We start from the raw sequence: 19,867 nt of genomic DNA on the forward strand, positions 1-19,867 counted from the left end.
TGTGGAATAAAGTTTTTATTTTTTTTCAATTTTTTAAATATTTTTTTACATTTATCGGCCAAAACTTTTTCCCTGCGCACTGTCCCTTTAAGTCAATTTTTTTTTTAGTATTTGGCTTTCGGAGGACGCCTGGTGTTTGACCGTCGTGGCGTTTCCGTATCTGGAGATAACGTGCGATCTTTGGTCAGGTATAAATAATATGTTCTGCTAATTATATGATTCATAATTCAGAGGCGATTACACCGATACAAGTGGAGCGAAGACTCCGCTCCCCGACACTCGTAAAAGGTTAGATGTAGTTTTTACAATAATTGTGAAACTTTTACGGCCGTATCGATTTGCGGGGGTCGGTACGACCCTCTTCTATTCCTTTAATACTTCCCTTTATGTGTCCTGAAATGTTGATGTTTTTGTAATTTTTTCGGAGGGTTCAACCAAGTTTACCAATATGTCTTAAAATCGGTCCCCCCCCCCCCCCAGGACGTTTAAATTCCAGTACGGTACCTGATTTTTTTAAATTAAAAACTATTTTTTTTTAATATATTTTCTTACTTTGTTTTTTTAATTTTGTTTCTTTTTGTATCATTATTGTTGTTATGACTTATTCTCGATTTTTTTTTTTACCATGTTCTATTCTAGACTCTAAAGTTTCCCTCTGATTTATACTATAAAGACTCGTCTGTCGCTTTGTCTTCTGTCTTGGGACAATAATAAAAAAAATAGATTTTTCATAGTATTTTTTTTCCCCCCGTTTCCCCTCTGCAGGATGAATTCCATCCCTTCATCGAAGCACTTCTGCCACATGTACGAGCCTTCGCCTACACGTGGTTCAACCTCCAAGCCCGAAAACGAAAATATTTCAAAAAACACGAAAAACGCATGTCAAAGGAGGAGGAAAGAGCCGTGAAGGACGAGTTACTGACTGAAAAACCCGAAGTCAAGCAAAAATGGGCGTCCCGGCTCCTGGCGAAGCTGAGAAAAGATATTAGGCCGGAATATCGGGAGGATTTTGTACTCACGGTTACAGGGAAAAAACCGGCGTGTTGCGTTCTCTCCAACCCTGACCAGAAAGGAAAGATGAGGCGGATTGACTGCCTCCGGCAAGCGGACAAGGTCTGGAGACTGGACCTGGTCATGGTGATTTTATTTAAAGGTATCCCACTCGAAAGTACTGATGGCGAGCGGCTGGTAAAGTCTCCTCAGTGTTCTAACCCCGGACTGTGCGTTCAGCCGCACCACATAGGAGTTTCGGTCAAGGAGCTCGACTTGTACTTGGCCTACTTCGTGCACTCGGCTGGTAAGTCGCCCCCTTCCAACCTTCTTTGAATTTTGGGTAAATTGTTGCTAATTTTTTATTTGCAGAGTATAGACTGTGTTCTTTTTGGTTCCCTTTGGAAGGCGACCAGGCCCTCGGTGCCAAGATGTCCTGTAGTGGGCGAGAGATGGGCGGCATCTCGGCACCGGCGGTGTCTTTGGCCTTACCTCGGAGACGCTCAGACAGAGGGCACTTTGGTTTATGTTAGATGGGCAGAGTGGGCTCACCTTGGGTTGTAGGCACCACACTTGGCCGTTGCAGTCTGATTTCTAGGAGACGCTTGGCCTTACCTCGGAGACGCTCAGACAGAGGGCACTTTGGTTTCTGTTTCCAACTCCGAGGGCCGTGCAGCAGTCACATACCTGATACATGGGCAGAGTGGGCTCACCTTGGGTTGTAGGCACCACACTTGGCCGTTGCAGTCTGATTTCTAGGAGACGCTTAGCTTTACCTCGGAGACGCTCAGACAGAGGCCACTTTGGTTTCTGTTTCTATCTCCGAAGGCCGTGCAGCAGTCACATACCGGATACATGGGCAGAGTGGGCTCACCTTGGGTTGTAGGCACCACACTTGGCCGTTGCAGTCTGATTTCTAGGAGATGCTTGGCCTTACCTCGGAGACGCTCAGACAGAGGGCACTTTGGGTTCTGTTTCCACCCGCGAGGGCCGTGCAGCAGTCACATACCTGATACATGGGCAGAGTGGGCTCACCTTGGGTTGTGGGCACCACACTTGGCCGTTGCAGTCTGATTTCTAGGAGATGCTTGGCCTTACCTCGGAGACGCTCAGACAGAGGGCACTTTGGGTTCTGTTTCCACCCGCGAGGGCCGTGCAGCAGTCACATACCTGATACATGGGCAGAGTGGGCTCACCTTGGGTTGTGGGCACCACACTTGGCCGTCGCAGTCTGGTTTCCAGGAGTTAGAACCATATCTGTACTTATGGCTGAGTGTAAGAGCATCCAGGAGACTGCAGCACATCATAGATGATGTATGATGGGCTGTCAATAAAGCGGATGATGGACGTTCCTGCCATTTACTATCAGTAATCCCTGAGGGGCTCCACTCTTTGGTTTAGAGCCCTATTAAATGGCTGTCCGATTAACAGTCTATACATCACGCAGCGTTTATACATCCCGCGGTGCTGTCACACAATGTATCAGGGCCCATATGTCACATTGTTACCGGGTCAGGTTTTTTTTTCCCATGGAATTATCTCTCGGTACGAGACTCACCTATTGCATTGTCAGCAGGACTTTAGATTATGGGGGTGCAGGGGGGTAACTGGTGAAGTTGGGGGCAGTAGTAGCCGTATGGTGGACGTCATACATAGGCCTCGGCCTTCATTCAGCTGCACAGTGACTTATCCGTATTTCCACGGCACTTGAACAGTTAAGTGCCTGAGCTTCGAGAATGCCAAATACTAAAAGTACCCTTCACCTGCCAGGGCCCGCACCACTTAACTGCTTGTGTGCCGGCAGGAACTGGCTGCCCCGTGCACCATGAGAATTGGATATTGTGTAGAAAAGAAACTTTTTCATGTATTTATATCATATTTCTTCAGTGTCGATTGTTCTATAAACTTTGTGTGATGATAAAATACTTGTATTACTCGCTATGTTAGGAAATTCCTGAGTTATTTCAACACCAGAATATCTCTATATCTTCTATCTATCTATCTATCTATCTATCTATCTATCTATCTATCTCCTATCTATCTATCTATCTATCTATCTATCTATCTATCTATCTATCTCCTATCTATCTATCTATCTATCTATCTATCTATCTATCTATCTCCTATCTATCTCCTATCTATCTATCTATCTATCTATCTATCTTCTATCTATCTATCTATCTATCTATCTATCTATCTATCTATCTCCTATCTATCTATCTCCTATCTGTCCATCTTCTATCTATCTATCTATCTATCTATCTATCTATCTATCTATCTATCTATCATCTATCTATCTATCTATCTATCTCCTATCTATCTATCTATCTCATATCTATCTATCTATCTATCTATCTATCATCTATCTATCTATCTATCTATCTCCTATCTATCTATCTATCTATCTATCTATCTATCTATCTATCTATCTATCTATCTATCTATCTATCTATCTATCTATCGGTAGATAGGTATAGGTCTTATTTTCAGGGGATGTCTTATTTTTCCATGAACAAGAATTTACATTTATCATTGAACAAAAAAATCAACTTCTCTAACCTCCTTATGACTCTCCAAACTCTGAATTTCCTGCTCTATTTCTTGTGACTCCTTTACTATTAGAATCATTGGCCCCAGTCTCTCATGTTTAGTAAAAGCACTTTCCATAAATGACCCTTCTTATCCTGGTGGCTGCTGGGATCACATTTGCAGCACAACAGTCAGTGGTCTTATTCCATGAATTCTTCCCCATGTCACAACCTTCTGCAGCATCAAAAAGATTTCCTCATACTAATGTATGGCGTGGGGGGAGCCGTAGCAATGGCGGCCGCTAGGTCTTATTTTCAGGGGAGGCCTTATATTTCTAAGCCTGAACAAAATTGTACTAGGTCTTACTTTCGGGGGATGTCTTATTTTAGGGGAAACAGGGTATCTCCTATCTATCTATCTATCTATCTCATATCTATCTATCTCCTATCTATCTATCTAATATCTATCTATCTCCTATCTATCTCCTATCTATCTATCTATCTATCTATCTATCTCCTATCTATCTCTCTATCTATCTCCTATCTATCTATCTATCTATCTATCTATCTATCTATCTATCTCTCTATCTATCTCATATCTATCTATCTCCTATCTATCTATCTATCTCCTATCTATCTCCTATCTATCTATCTATCTATCTATCTATCTATCTATCTATCTATCTATCTATCTCCTATCTATCTATCTATCTATCTATCTATCTATCTATCTATCTATCTCTCTATCTATCTCCTATCTATCTATCTATCTATCTATCTATCTATCTATCTATCTATTATCTCTCTGCCTTCTACCTATTCTATCTTTCTATCTAATTATCTTCCATCTATATATTTATGTAAAATCTTCCAATTTATCTATTTTGTTTATTAGTTTTTTGGAATTTATTTAGATTTTATGTATTCCCCCTCTTTAAACACCACAACATTCTATTTCTCCACATTCTATAAATAAGATTATTCTCTTTCCAAACTTGTTGTACGTCCCGTGCCCTCCCGTGCCCATTGCGGTGCCCTCCCGTGCCCATTGCGGTGCCCTCCCGTGCCCATTGCGGTGCCACTTTTCCCCACTTTTTCTTTCCTGAATTTCTACCAGATCTCCTATCTGTTTGATCTCATCTTCGGGGCTTTTCCTTATTTTGAACTTGAAATAGCTGTAGTCACATTGGATGAGACATTATAATGCAGAGACTTTATTCATGAGATTTTCCAATAAAAAACTTCTTCCTCCGTTCTTCTTAGTATAAAGTCCTCAGTGACTTTCGAAGGATCGGCTCAATTTATAAGCAAAAATGTAAAAAAATGTAAAAAAATATTAGTAAATATTAATTTCCTAAGTTGGTTCAGACATGGAGTTTTTTTTAAGCTTCTAAATATTTCCAGGATTTTGTGTGGATGAATTAGTAACACATTTTTTTGTTACAATTTATTTTTCAATATATATATATTTTTAAAAAATGTAGAATATAAAAAAAAAAAAGTGCAGAATATTTACGACCCTCCTCCGAAATCCGTCCGATCAGTATCAAGATGACGAGTTAAAGCCCCGGCACGTGGCAAAGTCACTTTTTAGTTGTTAAGGTCGTAACCTTTGCCACAAGGCAGTTGACCTTTTGAGATAAAATTTAACCTTTGATCATTCGTAACCGGTCGACCGCAAAAAAAGTTTGGAGAGTTGCAGCTGGGGTGCAGTGTTCGCTTATGTGGCCAAGGTTGTGAGAAGAGAAGGGGGGAGGAGGGGGAGGGGGGGGGGGTAAAAAACTTTCTTTTTGAAGTGGCTTAATTTTGTTTGAGGTCAGATTTGTTAAAGAGTTAGAAGTTAGCAGTCGGCAGACAGTGGATGGATATATATTCTGGCAGGCGAACAATGACTTGACACCTGATACTCCAGGCCTTTCCCTCCTGCAAAATGAGGTAGGCAGCTCCTATCAGGACTATGTCCCCTGTTACAAAAGCTGGCCTAGAATTTCTACCTAGTCACAGATCAGTTGCAGACGCCAAACGGACTCGTTTGTGCAACATAGAAGGCGAATAAAAATTTCCGTAAAAATTTTCGTCAGTCAATTTGAATTTTATTGCAATATATATTTTTTTTTTTATGTAATAATTTTTTTCAAATCAATAAAAAAATTAAAAAAATTCATTTTGTGATCCACCTGGTATAATAATGAAACACAAAGCCGTATATTGTCTCTAAAACCCACGGCTATTTAAAAAAAAAAAAAAAATCTGATAATTTTGTAAAAAAAAAAAAAAAAAAAAAATTATTTTTTTTACTACTAGGGCAGCTGTTTTGGTCAATGTTGCAGAAGGTCATTAATGTAGGATGATTAAATACAGATCACTTTTATTCGGAATAGCTGGGAAGCCCCCATCAGAAGGTCTCGGCGCTGGTAAATGGTGATGTATGTAGTTGAATGATGGAAGCGGCATTTGTGATTTTCGAAGCTGTAAAATATCCCCTTTGTCCTAAATACAAATTAAGCCAAATGAAGACCAGACTGGGCAGGTTGTGCCGAAAATTTTAGTTCTGTTTTGGCAGCGTTTCTGCAATTTCATCATAAAATGGTATTGAAAAGCCCCCGATGTGCGGATTGACCAGATGGTCCTGCTGGCACATGGGGATGAACCACTTGCCATAGCGAAAGATCAGGTGTGGGGATGGGGATTTTCTAGTTTTATTTTGATTTAATAAAATGTCGTGATGCCACACGAGTGCGATGGACTTTAATTTGTGTCTGTAAAAAAAAAAAATTTACAGATTATTCTAAAATGTAGCAACAATGATAAAAATACAAATTATATCAAAAGTTACTTAAATTTTTTCCCAAGTACTACTAGTTTTTCACGCCACTTTACAATACTGGGAACTTAATTTTTTGGACAGTATTTTGTTTTTGTCAGAAAATCTAATTTGTAATAATTTGGACCGTAAAAAAAAAGTTTTTGTCTTATTCGGTTGATTGTTAACGACTAACGTGGAGATCGTTGGATCATCGGCTGCTCTTAAAAAATTGGTAAAAGGAAAGGGGTTAAGTCCAAAACTGTTCGCTACCACGTAGACATCAATACTCAAGATGTTACAAAAAATTAGTGTCCAATCATCATGGAGCTCATTAGACATGGCCCTAATTTTGCCCGTACGTAGCTCGCTTTGTTGTTGGTCTCTTAGATCTTCTATCTCATGGGTTTTCGTACATCTGTGGCCCATCCAAAAACTTTTGGCTTTACTTAAAGACTACGGTTCTCTCGTATGGTATAAATCCAGGTGGAAAACACCCAACAAGTGAAAGTTACTCTTCCTCTTCCCCTTGCTCTTCGTCAAACCCAAGCAGTCAGCAGTCTAGTGAGAGGAGTGAGACCACTGGTCCTCAAGAAATGGACAATGGAATAGTGATACTTTTGGTGTTTTTGTCTTTAATACATTGTATCTTTGGAATATCAAGAGACTTTTGAAGACCGAATCCACGTGTCGTGAGTCATCTTTCGCTTCTGACCTTGTGGTGGTGTATACAGACCCTTCAGACAATGTTTTGGGTCTGTTTTGGGGTATCAGGGGTTAATCCCTAACATATTTTGCAGAGATAAGACTTCTCTACTGTTTACATGCAACTTTTTTTGTGAAAAATCAAATGTCAACCCTATTCTCCATAAGACCTGAACATGACCAGTAGAGGGGACTCATCTCCAACTTTACGGTAATTTGTAATGACTACAGAACAGATTTTTGGTTCACTTTCCCTCAAAGAGCCGTTTATAACCCGGGAAGCGGTGGTCTTGGTATTTATGTAATGCTTGGTAATAATGTGTCTCCTACAGTTAAGTATAGGGATGTTAGAAGCCCTCCAGGGAGGGGTCGTCAGGGCAAGGCTGACCATAAACTCATTGATGATACGGTGGACACCACAAGACCAAGCACTGTGGTCACATGATGGTTGCGTTGACCCAATGGAAATAATATTTTTGCAACATTTTTCCAGTAGTAGCAAATCTCTGTGTATGTAGGTGGTGTCAGGATGGAGGTTTCAGTAGTGGTTAGATGTCAGAATCCATGGACGTCTGGAATGGGGTGATCAGCAGGTCTCCCCATTGAGGCATTGGTAAAAAGTTAGTGGCAACTCTCGAATGTGGACAATACAGGGGGAGCCAAGTAACTATTTACCTCCATAGAATGTCCTATATGTTGGCACTTTGATATTTTTTGACCCATACATCACAGTTAGGGGGCACCAGTGATGTCATGAATGTAACATCAAAACCGATACATAGTAGACAATGTAACAAATGCTCCTTCTATTTACCCGTTATAAGAGGATCTCCGACCTTTCATGATTCAGCACATTACATGAGGATTCCTCGCTCCGTGTCCCGCTAATGGGAAGCTGTTTCAGGCAGGCGCAGGGTAAACCGCATCGTCTGTTGTGGTCAGGGAAGGACACTTTATTTCTCTCCAGTAGTTGGGCGACTTAAAAGTTCCCAGACTGGAATATGTGTCCCATTTATTTGGCTGCGCAGATCGTAATCACTTGCAAATGTGCTGGAAAGCTGCGGAGTTACCAGATACAAAGTAACCGACACGTTCTATCCATAGCCCGACATGGGGGGATGTAACCCTACAGTGGCCGGCTCCGTCCTGTTGAGTGTAGTTATAGGACTTGGCCAATATGAGGCGTAAGAAGGAGTAATGATGGATACTTAGATGATATAGATAGATAAATAGGTTGTTGGCTATTAATGTCTATGGATGGTCTAGATAGATTGTCTGACCGGCTTCTACATTGCACCCGAGAGCCTCAGATCCTCCAGAGATGGACCCATTACTGTAGGTTTTTGTAGCCGGACAATGGGAACCTCCATAGACACTGATAAACGCAACCAGATTGGTCATTTGGACGATGGGATAAGATCTGGTGAGGTCAACTATGAAGGTTTTCGGGAGGTTCCTCTATCAGCAAACCCTTCAAGACACCAAACGATTAGCCTAAAACTACATTCTATACGACCCATTTATTTGGGGTGATGTGTGGGAACCATTGGTGGTGAAAAGTTCCCAATAGATGCGGAATATTTTGGCTTTATATAAATAAAGGAATTACTATTATTATTACTTAAAAGATGAAATTATGGAACTTGTGATTGGGGAAAGGAGAAAGAGATCTTAGAAAGAATTGATATCTCCCCAAATTCTCCTAATCCTTGCACGGTGTCCTAAAGGTTAGTGATTTTTTTGGTTGTATATGAATAGTTAAGAGTAATATACAGCCGGTCCCCTACTTAAGGACACCGGACTTACAGACAACCCATAGTTACAGACAGACCCCTGTGACCTCTGGTGACCTCTCTGGATGTTACTATAGTCCCAGACTGCAATGATCAGCTGTAAGGTGACTGTAATGAAGCTTTATGGATAATCCTTGGTCCCATTAAAGCAAAAAATGTTTAAACTCCAATTGTCACTGGGGACAAAAATTCTTTTGTCTGGATCTACAATTATAAAATATACAGTTTCGACTTACATACAAATTCAACTTAAGAACAAACCTCCGGACCCTATCTTGTACATAACCTGGGGACTGCCTGTACTTGTATGTAGATACAATGTATCATCTAGGCCTCGGGCTGTATAAGCTTGGAGTCACCGTATAGTTTGTATTATGTTGCATCGGTGACCTCCTGTATGTGACAGATTTAGATTCGTCTCCAGTCAGGTCAAAAGGGTTAAGAGAAAATAATAACCCCCAGCGGAGGCGCATTATAATGTTGCCATGAACTGCGCTGAATATGAAGTTGGATGGAGGCCCACACCTGCTATCATCCTCCTTACTAATAAATTGATTGGGGAAATGAAGCGTAGAATTTTCGGAGCCAAAATCACCCATAGTACACCTGGGGAAGACCTGCTAAGCGGAGCATTGTGCACGCACACACATCAGCCGTCCTTGTGTCGCCAGTGACAGATGAGCAGGGGCTCTGCCTGCCCCTGGGAATGGCTTCTGTTGCTGTGTTTATGCCAAATGGCTTATCATAAGCTGCAAAGGCACTTCATGCATCGGGTTATCATTATCTGCAGAGATCCTTTATGATGGCGCGTATAGCAGGACGCTCCCGCCTGCTGGAAATAACGCGCCGCGCCTCACAGATTCATTTTAGGGGAAATTTCCATGAAATTGGGGCTTAGTACGGACCCTCCAGGATCCTTTGTTTACACGGAACCCGATAGTCACCGAATATTCCGTAACGTTTCATTGTATCGATCTGCGTATTGATTAAGATTTGGAGAGGATGAAGTTTCCAGATCTTTGCCGTAGATACCTCCAGGCTCTGTCATTGGCCGGAGATCAACATCTTCCGAGTAGCGAGATCCAAACCCGGAACGCATCCGGAACGGGGTGTATTTACAAAAATAATAATAATAATAATAATAATAAATAATAATAATATGGGAACTTCAGATTTTACTGTAATATTTCAAAAATTAATCAGTGATTTCCAAAATGTAATGGAAAGGTCACGTGAAAAGAATTATTAAAAATAAATTATAATACATTTTTGGATAATTTTTTTTTTTTTTTTTAGAAATACATTTTTGAATAATTCTTTAATAAATGTAATAAACGGGACAATAACTAAATTTTTACTCAATTCCTAGGGGTGTATATTTAGGCAAAAATAAACCTGCCCTTGATTTTGTTTCTTAATGCAATTTTTTTGGATATTAAAAAAAAAAAATACTACCATATATACTCGAGTATAAGCCTAGTTTTTCAGCACAAAAAATGTGCTAAAACCCCAAACTCGGCTTATACTCGAGTAAAAAAATATATAGGTTTTACCAGGTTTTGTGGTAAAATTAGGGGGTTCGGCTTATACTTGGGTCGGCTTATACTCGAGTATTTAAAATTCAGAAAAAAATAGGGAAATTTTTTTTGAATTTTAATTTTTTTTTAGGGCAAAAAGCTTGGAGCTGGACTGATACACTGTAACAGAAAACCCCGCTAATAAATCTCATTCATGAAAATAATAAGCGGCGGCCGCATGCTTTGTGGAGTTAATGGGGCAAATTTACTTACCCGGTCCATTCGCGTTCCAGCGGCGGCTTCTCCGCTCTGGATTCGGGTCCGGCCGGGATTTAATAAGGTAGTTCTTCCGCCGTCCACCAGGTGGCGCTGCTGCGCTGAAAGTAAACTCATCGCGCCGGAATGCACCGAGCTGGACCAGGTGAAGGTAAGCGGTCCTTATGCGACACATTTTCGGTTTTTAAATGCGGCGGTTTTTCCGAATACGTCGGGTTTTCGTTCGGCCACGCCCCCCGATTTCCGTCGCGCCGATGCGCCACAATCCGATCGCGTGCGCCAAAATCCCGGGGCAATTTAAGTACAAGCGGCGCAAAACGGAAATATTCGGGTAACACGTCGGGAAAACGCGAATCGGGCCCTTAATAAATGACCCCCAATGTCTCAGATTCGGACATTCCCTGAACCCGACTATGTTTGAAATAGGATGAAGCTCGGGTTTTGTTTTAGGGGAGCGGCGTTGCACTTTTTCTGTTGCGGAGAAGCAGTTTCAAGTAACTTGTGAGAAAGGGCCTTTTGTAGTTCGCTGCTTCCTAACAAGATAGCTATTGTTAGGACCCTGCCGGGGAAATTTCGTCACCGCAATGCCTGTATTGTGCTGAAATTTTTTTTTGAACATGTCTTCCTATATGGAAAGTGTGTGTGTGCGCAGGACTGGTGGGACATAGAGAGATAACACATCCAATCTGCTGCAGAGTGGACATTGCTCTAGTGCCCAGTGTCAGGCAGCTGCTGCTAAAGCCAGTACAATAATGGGATGTATCAGAAGAGGCGCTGAGGACAGGGTGTTCACCTTATACATGGAATATTGTGTACAGCACTGAGCACCTGTGTATAAGAACCGTAGTGGTAAAGTTATGGGTGAATTAGAGTACAAGGAAGGGTTCTCACACCTGTTATTAATTCTAGTGATCAATTACATGACTGGATAGTACAGAGAACATTCTAATGATCTCCTTACACCTCAGCCTATAACCGTAACAATGGGAGTCATTTACACCTAGAGAAGAGACGTAACACAAGCGTCATAGACAGGATTCTCTACTGTAAGAGCAGAGACACCATGGACCGGACTGTTATGGATGATACATGGTACAGGGTCAGGAGGGGCCGGGATGTCTGCAGTGTAATAATATCACATGTTATGGATGATACATGGTACAGGGTCAGGAGGGGCAGGGATGGCTGCAGTGTAATAATATCACATGTTATGGATGATACATGGTACAGGGTCAGGAGGGGCCGGGATGTCTGCAGTGTAATAATATCACATGTTATGGATGATACATGGTACAGGGTCAGGAGGGGCCGGGATGTCTGCAGTGTAATAATATCACATGTTATGGATGATACATGGTACAGGGTCAGGAGGGGCCGGGATGTCTGCAGTGTAATAATATCACATGTTATGGATGACACATGGTACAGGGTCAGGAGGGGCCGGGATGTCTGCAGTGTAATAATATCACATGTTATGGATGATACATGGTACAGGGTCAGGAGGGGCCGGGATGTCTGCAGTGTAATAATATCACATGTTATGGATGATACATGGTACAGGGTCAGGAGGGGCCGGGATGTCTGCAGTGTAATAATATCACATGTTATGGATGATACATGGTACAGGGTCAGGAGGGGCCGGGATGTCTGCAGTGTAATAATATCACATGGTATGGATGATACATGGTACAGGGTCAGGAGGGGCCGGGATGTCTGCAGTGTAATAATATCACATGTTATGGATGATACATGGTACAGGGTCAGGAGGGGCTGGGATGTCTGCAGTGTAATAATATCACATGTTATGGATGATACATGGTACAGGGTCAGGAGGGGCCGGGATGTCTGCAGTGTAATAATATCACATGGTATGGATGATACATGGTACAGGGTCAGGAGGGGCCGGGATGTCTGCAGTGTAATAATATCACATGTTATGGATGATACATGGTACAGGGTCAGGAGGGGCCGGGATGTCTGCAGTGTAATAATATCACATGGTATGGATGATACATGGTACAGGGTCAGGAGGGGCCGGGATGTCTGCAGTGTAATAATATCACATGTTATGGATGATACATGGTACAGGGTCAGGAGGGGCTGGGATGTCTGCAGTGTAATAATATCACATGTTATGGATGATACATGGTACAGGGTCAGGAGGGGCCGGGATGGCTGCAGTGTAATAATATCACATGTTATGGATGATACATGGTACAGGGTCAGGAGGGGCCGGGATGTCTGCAGTGTAATAATATCACATGTTATGGATGATACATGGTACAGGGTCAGGAGGAGTCAGGATGTCACATGATTTCTTATGTCCAGGAATATCACAACTGAATGGGGGACTTTGCACATGTATGTGAGGTCAGGACGTGACAGATGAGCCGGATCATTCCGTTATATTTGTTTAATTAAGTCCAGCGCTCGTTATTTTCCCTTAATAAGAAATCATTAAAACAATCTGATGTTTTCCACTCAGTTGGAGCCTCTCAGCGCTTATTGTCAAGTAATTTGACTTCATAACTGCCTCCTGACAAGAGGTGCTGTGTGCTGCCGGGTGCCCCCACAATAGCCCCCCATCCGACTGCAGATCCTCACATCAAGTAAGTTATATCGGACAGCTGGGAGACACAAAAAGAGAAATAGTGTTTCTATGTGATGGTAGTGAGAGAGGGTCCGATAGAGAGTCACATGGAGGAAAACCAGAGGGAATGACAGCACTGACCACAAGCATCTATCATCCTCCAGAGCTGCACTCACTATTCTGCTCCTGGTGCAGTCACTGTGTACATACGTGACATTACTTATCCTGTACTGATCCTGAGTTACATCCTGTATTATACCCCAGAGCTGCGCTCACTATTCTGCTGGTGGTGCAGTCACTGTGTACATACATGACATTACTTATCCTGTACTGATCCTGAGTTACATCCTGTATTATACTCCAGAGGTGCACTCACTATTCTGCTGCTGGTGCAGTCACTGTGTACATACATGACATTACTTATCCTGTACTGATCCTGAGTTACATCCTGTATTATACCCCAGAGCTGCACTCACTATTCTGCTGGTGGTGCAGTCACTGTGTACATACATGACATTACTTATCCTGTACTGATCCTGAGTTACATCCTGTATTATACCCCAGAGCTGCACTCACTATTCTGCTGCTGGTGCAGTCACTGTGTACATACATGACATTACTTATCCTGTACTGATCCTGAGTTACATCCTGTATTATACCCCAGAGCTGCACTCACTATTCTGCTGCTGGTGCAGTCCTGTGTACATACATGACATTACTTATCCTGTACTGATCCTGAGTTACATCCTGTATTATACCCCAGAGCTGCGCTCACTATTCTGCTGGTGGTGCAGTCACTGTGTACATACATGACATTACTTATCCTGTACTGATCCTGAGTTACATCCTGTATTATACCCCAGAGCTGCACTCACTATTCTGATGCTGGTGCAGTCACTGTGTACATACATGGCATTACTTATCCTGTACTGATCCTGAGTTACATCCTGTATTATACTCCAGAGCTGCACTCACTATTCTGCTGGTGGTGCAGTCACTGTGTACATACATGACATTACTTATCCTGTACTGATCCTGAGTTACATCCTGTATTATACTCCAGAGCTGCACTCACTATTCTGCTGCTGGTGCAGTCACTGTGTACATACATGACATTACTTATCCTGTACTGATCCTGAGTTACATCCTGTATTATACTCCAGAGCTGTACTCACTATTCTGCTGCTGGTGCAGTCACTGTGTACATACATGACATTACTTATCCTGTACTGATCCTGAGTTACATCCTGTATTATACTCCAGAGCTGCACTCACTATTCTGCTGGTGCATCCCCTTGGTATATACTGTAGTGTTCCTGAGTGACCCCCTGGCCGGTGTTCTGATACATGTAGGTTGTATACTGGGACACATCTCAGGTTATGTGAATATTCTGCATTATTGTTATAAGATACTATGTACAGGTGGCCTTTGGTTGAATCACGTCTTAAGAATGGGGAGTGACAGATCTTGTTATGTTTTTCATTAACCACAGAAACTATAAAGAATTTCCTCTGTGTGATTGTGACATTCTCACCGGTGTCACCCCGGGTCACCCTTGCCACATGTTTCCATCCCGTCCACCGTTCCTGGCCCCTGTGGACAGACAATGGAAGGAAACTTATTTGCACAAAGTAACAGAACTCGGTTACAATTGTTTCCATTTCTAAACACAGAAGGTTCAGAACACAAAGGGTTCTCGCTCCTGTCCTCTAGTGCGCGCTCTGCACTGTGTACACAAGGAGAACGCGTCACTCAAGATTTTAAACACATGGCTTCTCCGTGTAACCTGGTATGTGGCTTTCTCAATACCCTAAATGATGCGGCTTGGGGGGAGTGCGCACATAGCGATACCATGTAACACAAAGCAGGTTTTATCCTGGATTGTACTCTCCGATCTGCGCGGGACCACGGATACAGCTTGGGATCAGCTGCTGGATCAGATGCATCGGGTTGTCCTTCCTGATAGGCCTTAGGATGAGCTTGTAGGGAAACTGTCAGCAGGTGTGATCATGGAGCCGTAAGACTATGTTGAGTATTGGTCCTGCAAAGCTGTTTAGTCATAACTTTTACCAACTTATGTCAAAATAACATAAGCCGAGTGTCTTCTTCACATCCAGGAGCTGCCGGTCCACAAACATTGGCAGATCCAGTGACCTCAGCCCAATGTCTAAGGCAACCATCAGCTCTGAAATCAGTTATAGATCATCTGAACCACCAGTAATGAGACTTCCCATCACTATTGGCCTTAAGCATAACATTCAGGTCAAATCCGCTTTGTTTTCCCAGGGACTTCTTGGGGCAGGAATCCTTAAGCCGTGTATACGTCCCCCATACGTCAGTGTGAATATAGCCTAAGTCGTGGGGTATAATTTCTCCATTATATTCTCTTTCTTCTGCACAACATTGGAGTTGGGTCTCATGTTATCTAGGAAATTAATCAAAAATGTGTTATTATGGCAGAATAGCATTTTAAAATTAAGAACTTTGTATAGTAGATCTAAAGTGTTGCATTGTATCTCCATTGATCACATTGCACTTGGATCGGAGATGTGAAGTATGTGATCAGAGTGACCGATGTGTTACATTGTATCATCAGTGATCAGAGTGTCCGATGTGTTACATTGTATCATCAATGATCAGAGTGTCCGATGTGTTACATTGTATCATCAATGATCAGCGTGTCTGATGTGTTACATTGTATCATCAATGATCAGAGTGTCCGATGTGTTACATTGTATCATCAATGATCAGAATGTCCGATGTGTTATTTTGTATCATCAATGATCAGAGTGTCCGATGTGTTACATTGTATCATCAGTGATCAGAGTGTCCGATGTGTTATATTGTATCATCAATGATCAGAGTGTCCGATGTGTTACATTGTATCATCAATGATCAGAGTGTCCGATGTGTTACATTGTATCATCAATGATCAGCGTGTCTGATGTGTTACATTGTATCATCAATGATCAGAGTGTCCGATGTGTTACATTGTATCATCAATGATCAGGGTGTCCGATGTGTTACATTGTATCATCAATGATCAGAATTTCCGATGTGTTATTTTGTATCATCAATGATCAGAGTGTCCGATGTGTTACATTGTATCATCAATGATCAGAGTGTCCGATGTGGTACATTGTATCATCAATGGTGAGAGTGTCTGATGTGTTACATTGTATCATCAATAATCAGTGACCCATGTGTTACATTGTATCATCAATGGTCAGAGTGTCCGATGTGTTACATTGTATCATCAATGATCAGAGTGTCCGATGTGTTACATTGTATCATCAATGATCAGAGAGACCGATATGTTACATTGTATCATCAATTATCACAATGTTTGATCTGTTACATTGTATCATCAATAATCAGAGTGACTGATGTGTTACATTGTATCAATGATCAGAGTGACCGATTTGTTACATTGTATCATCAATGATCAGAGTGTCTGATGTGTTACATTGTATCATCAATTATCACAATGTCTGATCTGTTACATTGTTTCTTAATTGATCGTATTGTACTTGGATGGGGAGATCTGATGTGTAACGTTGTATCTTAACTGATCATAATGTGATCTGATGGGAGATCTGGTCTGTTACATGGTATCACCACATGATCACAGTGTTGGGATAGAAGATCTGATGTGTTTTTGTATCTCCGTTGATCACGCGTCTCTCGGATGGGAGATGTGAAGCCCATTGTTGTTTTTGTGTTGTAGCCCCAAGAAGCCTTGAGGTGCACGGCTGAGATTAATCTTCCATTCTGTTTCTGACTTTCTGTGAATTTCTGATCTTTCCATTTTTCTTCTTCTAATGGACAGTGAAAAGTCAGTGTATTTTCTGGTATTGTGCTTCTATTCAGTGCTAAATATTAGCCATAACCATGACCTCAGTGGTGTCCATATACACCAGAAGGCCAACCTGTGGGATGTGTCCTGATGAAGGAAAGTAAGAGCGGACATGTTGGAGTTTAATCTGTCCAATCCTCTGCTCTTCTAGTCACCCCTAGAGGAGTCTGGCATCGGCTTACTGCCCTCTCCCAATAAGAACACATGCATGCTTGGCCAAACCGAACCTGGGGGGAGACCACCCAAATCTATTAAAGGTAAAGGGCAGTAAGATGAAAGCCACCAACGAATCAATTATTATGTATCAGAATTAATTTTAATTCATTGACCGTTTTCTATTGCATGTTCTGATCTCTGTGTAATTGGCCGCTCATCTGTTGACCTCAGGACACAGTAACGTTGCGTTTTGCTGGCAACGGTTTTCCAATATTTTTCCAATGATCCCAGTTTGGTAAAGTTTTGAGCTTAATATCAACTTTAAAGCCAAATAATAGGCGTCCATTGGTCGTCATTGATCTGAGAAGGAGCTGGGACGCAGTAACAGCAGGTCCTTGTCTGTGTTTGACCTTGAGAATAACCTGCAACAAAAGCCCCTCTATTCTCCCGGCCGCTGCAAGTGTTCAGCAATGTGATAAGAGAATTCCTCTATGACAGCGCTCCGTTGTCTCCCTCATCAGTGTATGTTCTGGAGGAGAAGGGGGTAACTAAAAACATTGCGCTCTAATGACTGTTTGGCACCTTAATCTAAATCCCCGGCGTACTCCAGTAATTGTCTTTCTGTTTGTTGCTCTGTGTTTCCTAATAGCATAACCCCAAGGCTCCTTTTCTTGTTTCGAGCAAGGCTTGACTCTATGTTCTCCTCCGAGAGCTGAAACCTGGTGGGAATCATATCCACATTACCTGTACAAAGTAGCGCGGTCCTGCCCCCGGCACCTGAAGAGCTGGGTGGGTCCCTGGTGGATGGGTGTTGGGTTCTGTATGGTGTCCAGTACACGTCCCATAGACTCTAGGAAGGCTTTATATGTAGTATATGGATATAAGGGGGTCTGATATACATGGGGGTCTCTATCCACTCCCTATGTTCCGCTTCATGGTCTCAGACTATAGAAATACAATGTAAAGTAGATTATGGAGAAGAGGAGACTCCATAGCAGCCACTTGCCCCTATCTAGTCTGTATTTCAGTATTGTCACCCGTGTGCGTTTCTACTACCCCCACTGATCAGGAGATTGGGGACGTGTCACCCATTTTAATGCAGTGATGTGACGTTACCTCCCCCAGACACTATGATACTCCCCCATACACTATGACTTGGCACATGTCTGACCACATGGAAACTAGTGTAGGGGGGGTAAAAGTTGCACCTTCGACATTTATTCTGTGAATAAGGGAGAAATGATTCACTCCATTAATTAGTGATGGATAATATTGTGTATATCTAGTCCCCAGATTGTGAAGATAAGCTGCATACATATATATACAGGCACCAGACCCGGGACTGTGCTGTATCATTGTGTTACTGCATTATTGTGTCACTATGTCATTGTATGACTGCGCTGTGTTACTATATTACCGCACTGTGTTACTACACAACGCTATGTTACTATATGACGCTATGTTACTATATGATGTTTTGTTACTATATTACCGCACTGTGTTGCTATATGACGCTATGTTACTACATGACGCTGTGTTACTATATGATGCTGTGTTACTATATTACCGCACTGTGTTACTACATGACGCTGTGTTACTACATGACGCTGTGTTACTACATGACGCTGTGTTACTACATGACGCTGTGATACTGTATGACGCTGTGTTACTATATGACGCTGTGTTACTATATGACATTGTGTTACTATATGACGCTGTGTTACTACATGACGCTGTGTTACTACATGACGCTGTGTTACTATATGACATTGTGTTACTATATGACGCTGTGTTACTATATGACATTGTGTTACTATATGACGCTGTGTTACTATATGACGCTGTGTTACTGTATGACGCTGTTTTACTATATGACGCTGTGCTACTATATGACTCTGTGTTACTATATGACAGCACTGTGTTACTATATGACGCTGTGTTACTATATGACGCTGTGTTACTATATGACGCTGTGTTACTATATGATGCTGTGTTACTATATGATGCTGTGTTACTATATGACGCTGTGTTACTATATGACGCTGTTTTACTATATGACGCTGTGCTACTATATGACTCTGTGTTACTATATGACAGCACTGTGTTACTATATGACGCTGTGTTATATGATGCTGTGTTACTATATGACGCTGTGTTACCATATGACGCTGTGTTACCATATGACGCTGTGTTACTATATGACGCTGTGTTACTATATGATGTTGTGTTACTATATGACGCTGTGTTACTATATGACGCTGCGTTACTATATGACATTGTGTTACTATATGATGCTGTGTTACTATATGATGCTGTGTTACTATATGATGCTGTGTTACTATATGATGCTGTGTTACTATATGATGCTGTGTTACTATATGAGGCTGTGTTACTATATGAGGCTGTGTTACCATATGACGCTGTGTTACTATATGACGCTGTGTTACTATATGATGCTGTGTTACTATATGATGCTGTGTTACTATATGAGGCTGTGTTACTATATGACGCTGTGTTACTATATGACGCTGTGTTACTATATGACGCTGTGTTACTATATGATGCTGTGTTACTATATGACGCTGTGTTACTATATGACGCTGTGTTACTATATGACGCTGTGTTACTATATGACACTGTGTTACTATATGA

General features: G+C 41.8%; 1 protein-coding gene across 16 annotated transcripts in view; it reads left to right on the plus strand.

Annotated features, from left to right (window-relative positions):
• Positions 1-19,867, plus strand: part of NFIA (nuclear factor I A) — a 381,842-nt gene that overhangs the window by 120,270 nt on the left and 241,705 nt on the right. For all 16 annotated transcript variants that reach the window (XM_072128277.1, XM_072128276.1, XM_072128283.1 and 13 more), the window contains exon 2: positions 766-1,297. In XM_072128277.1, coding sequence (XP_071984378.1) covers positions 766-1,297 — 532 coding nt within the window. The remainder of the gene's footprint in view (positions 1-765; positions 1,298-19,867) is intronic.

The sequence above is a fragment of the Engystomops pustulosus genome, chromosome 10 (assembly GCF_040894005.1).
Source record: "Engystomops pustulosus chromosome 10, aEngPut4.maternal, whole genome shotgun sequence".
Classification (NCBI taxonomy): domain Eukaryota; kingdom Metazoa; phylum Chordata; class Amphibia; order Anura; family Leptodactylidae; genus Engystomops; species Engystomops pustulosus.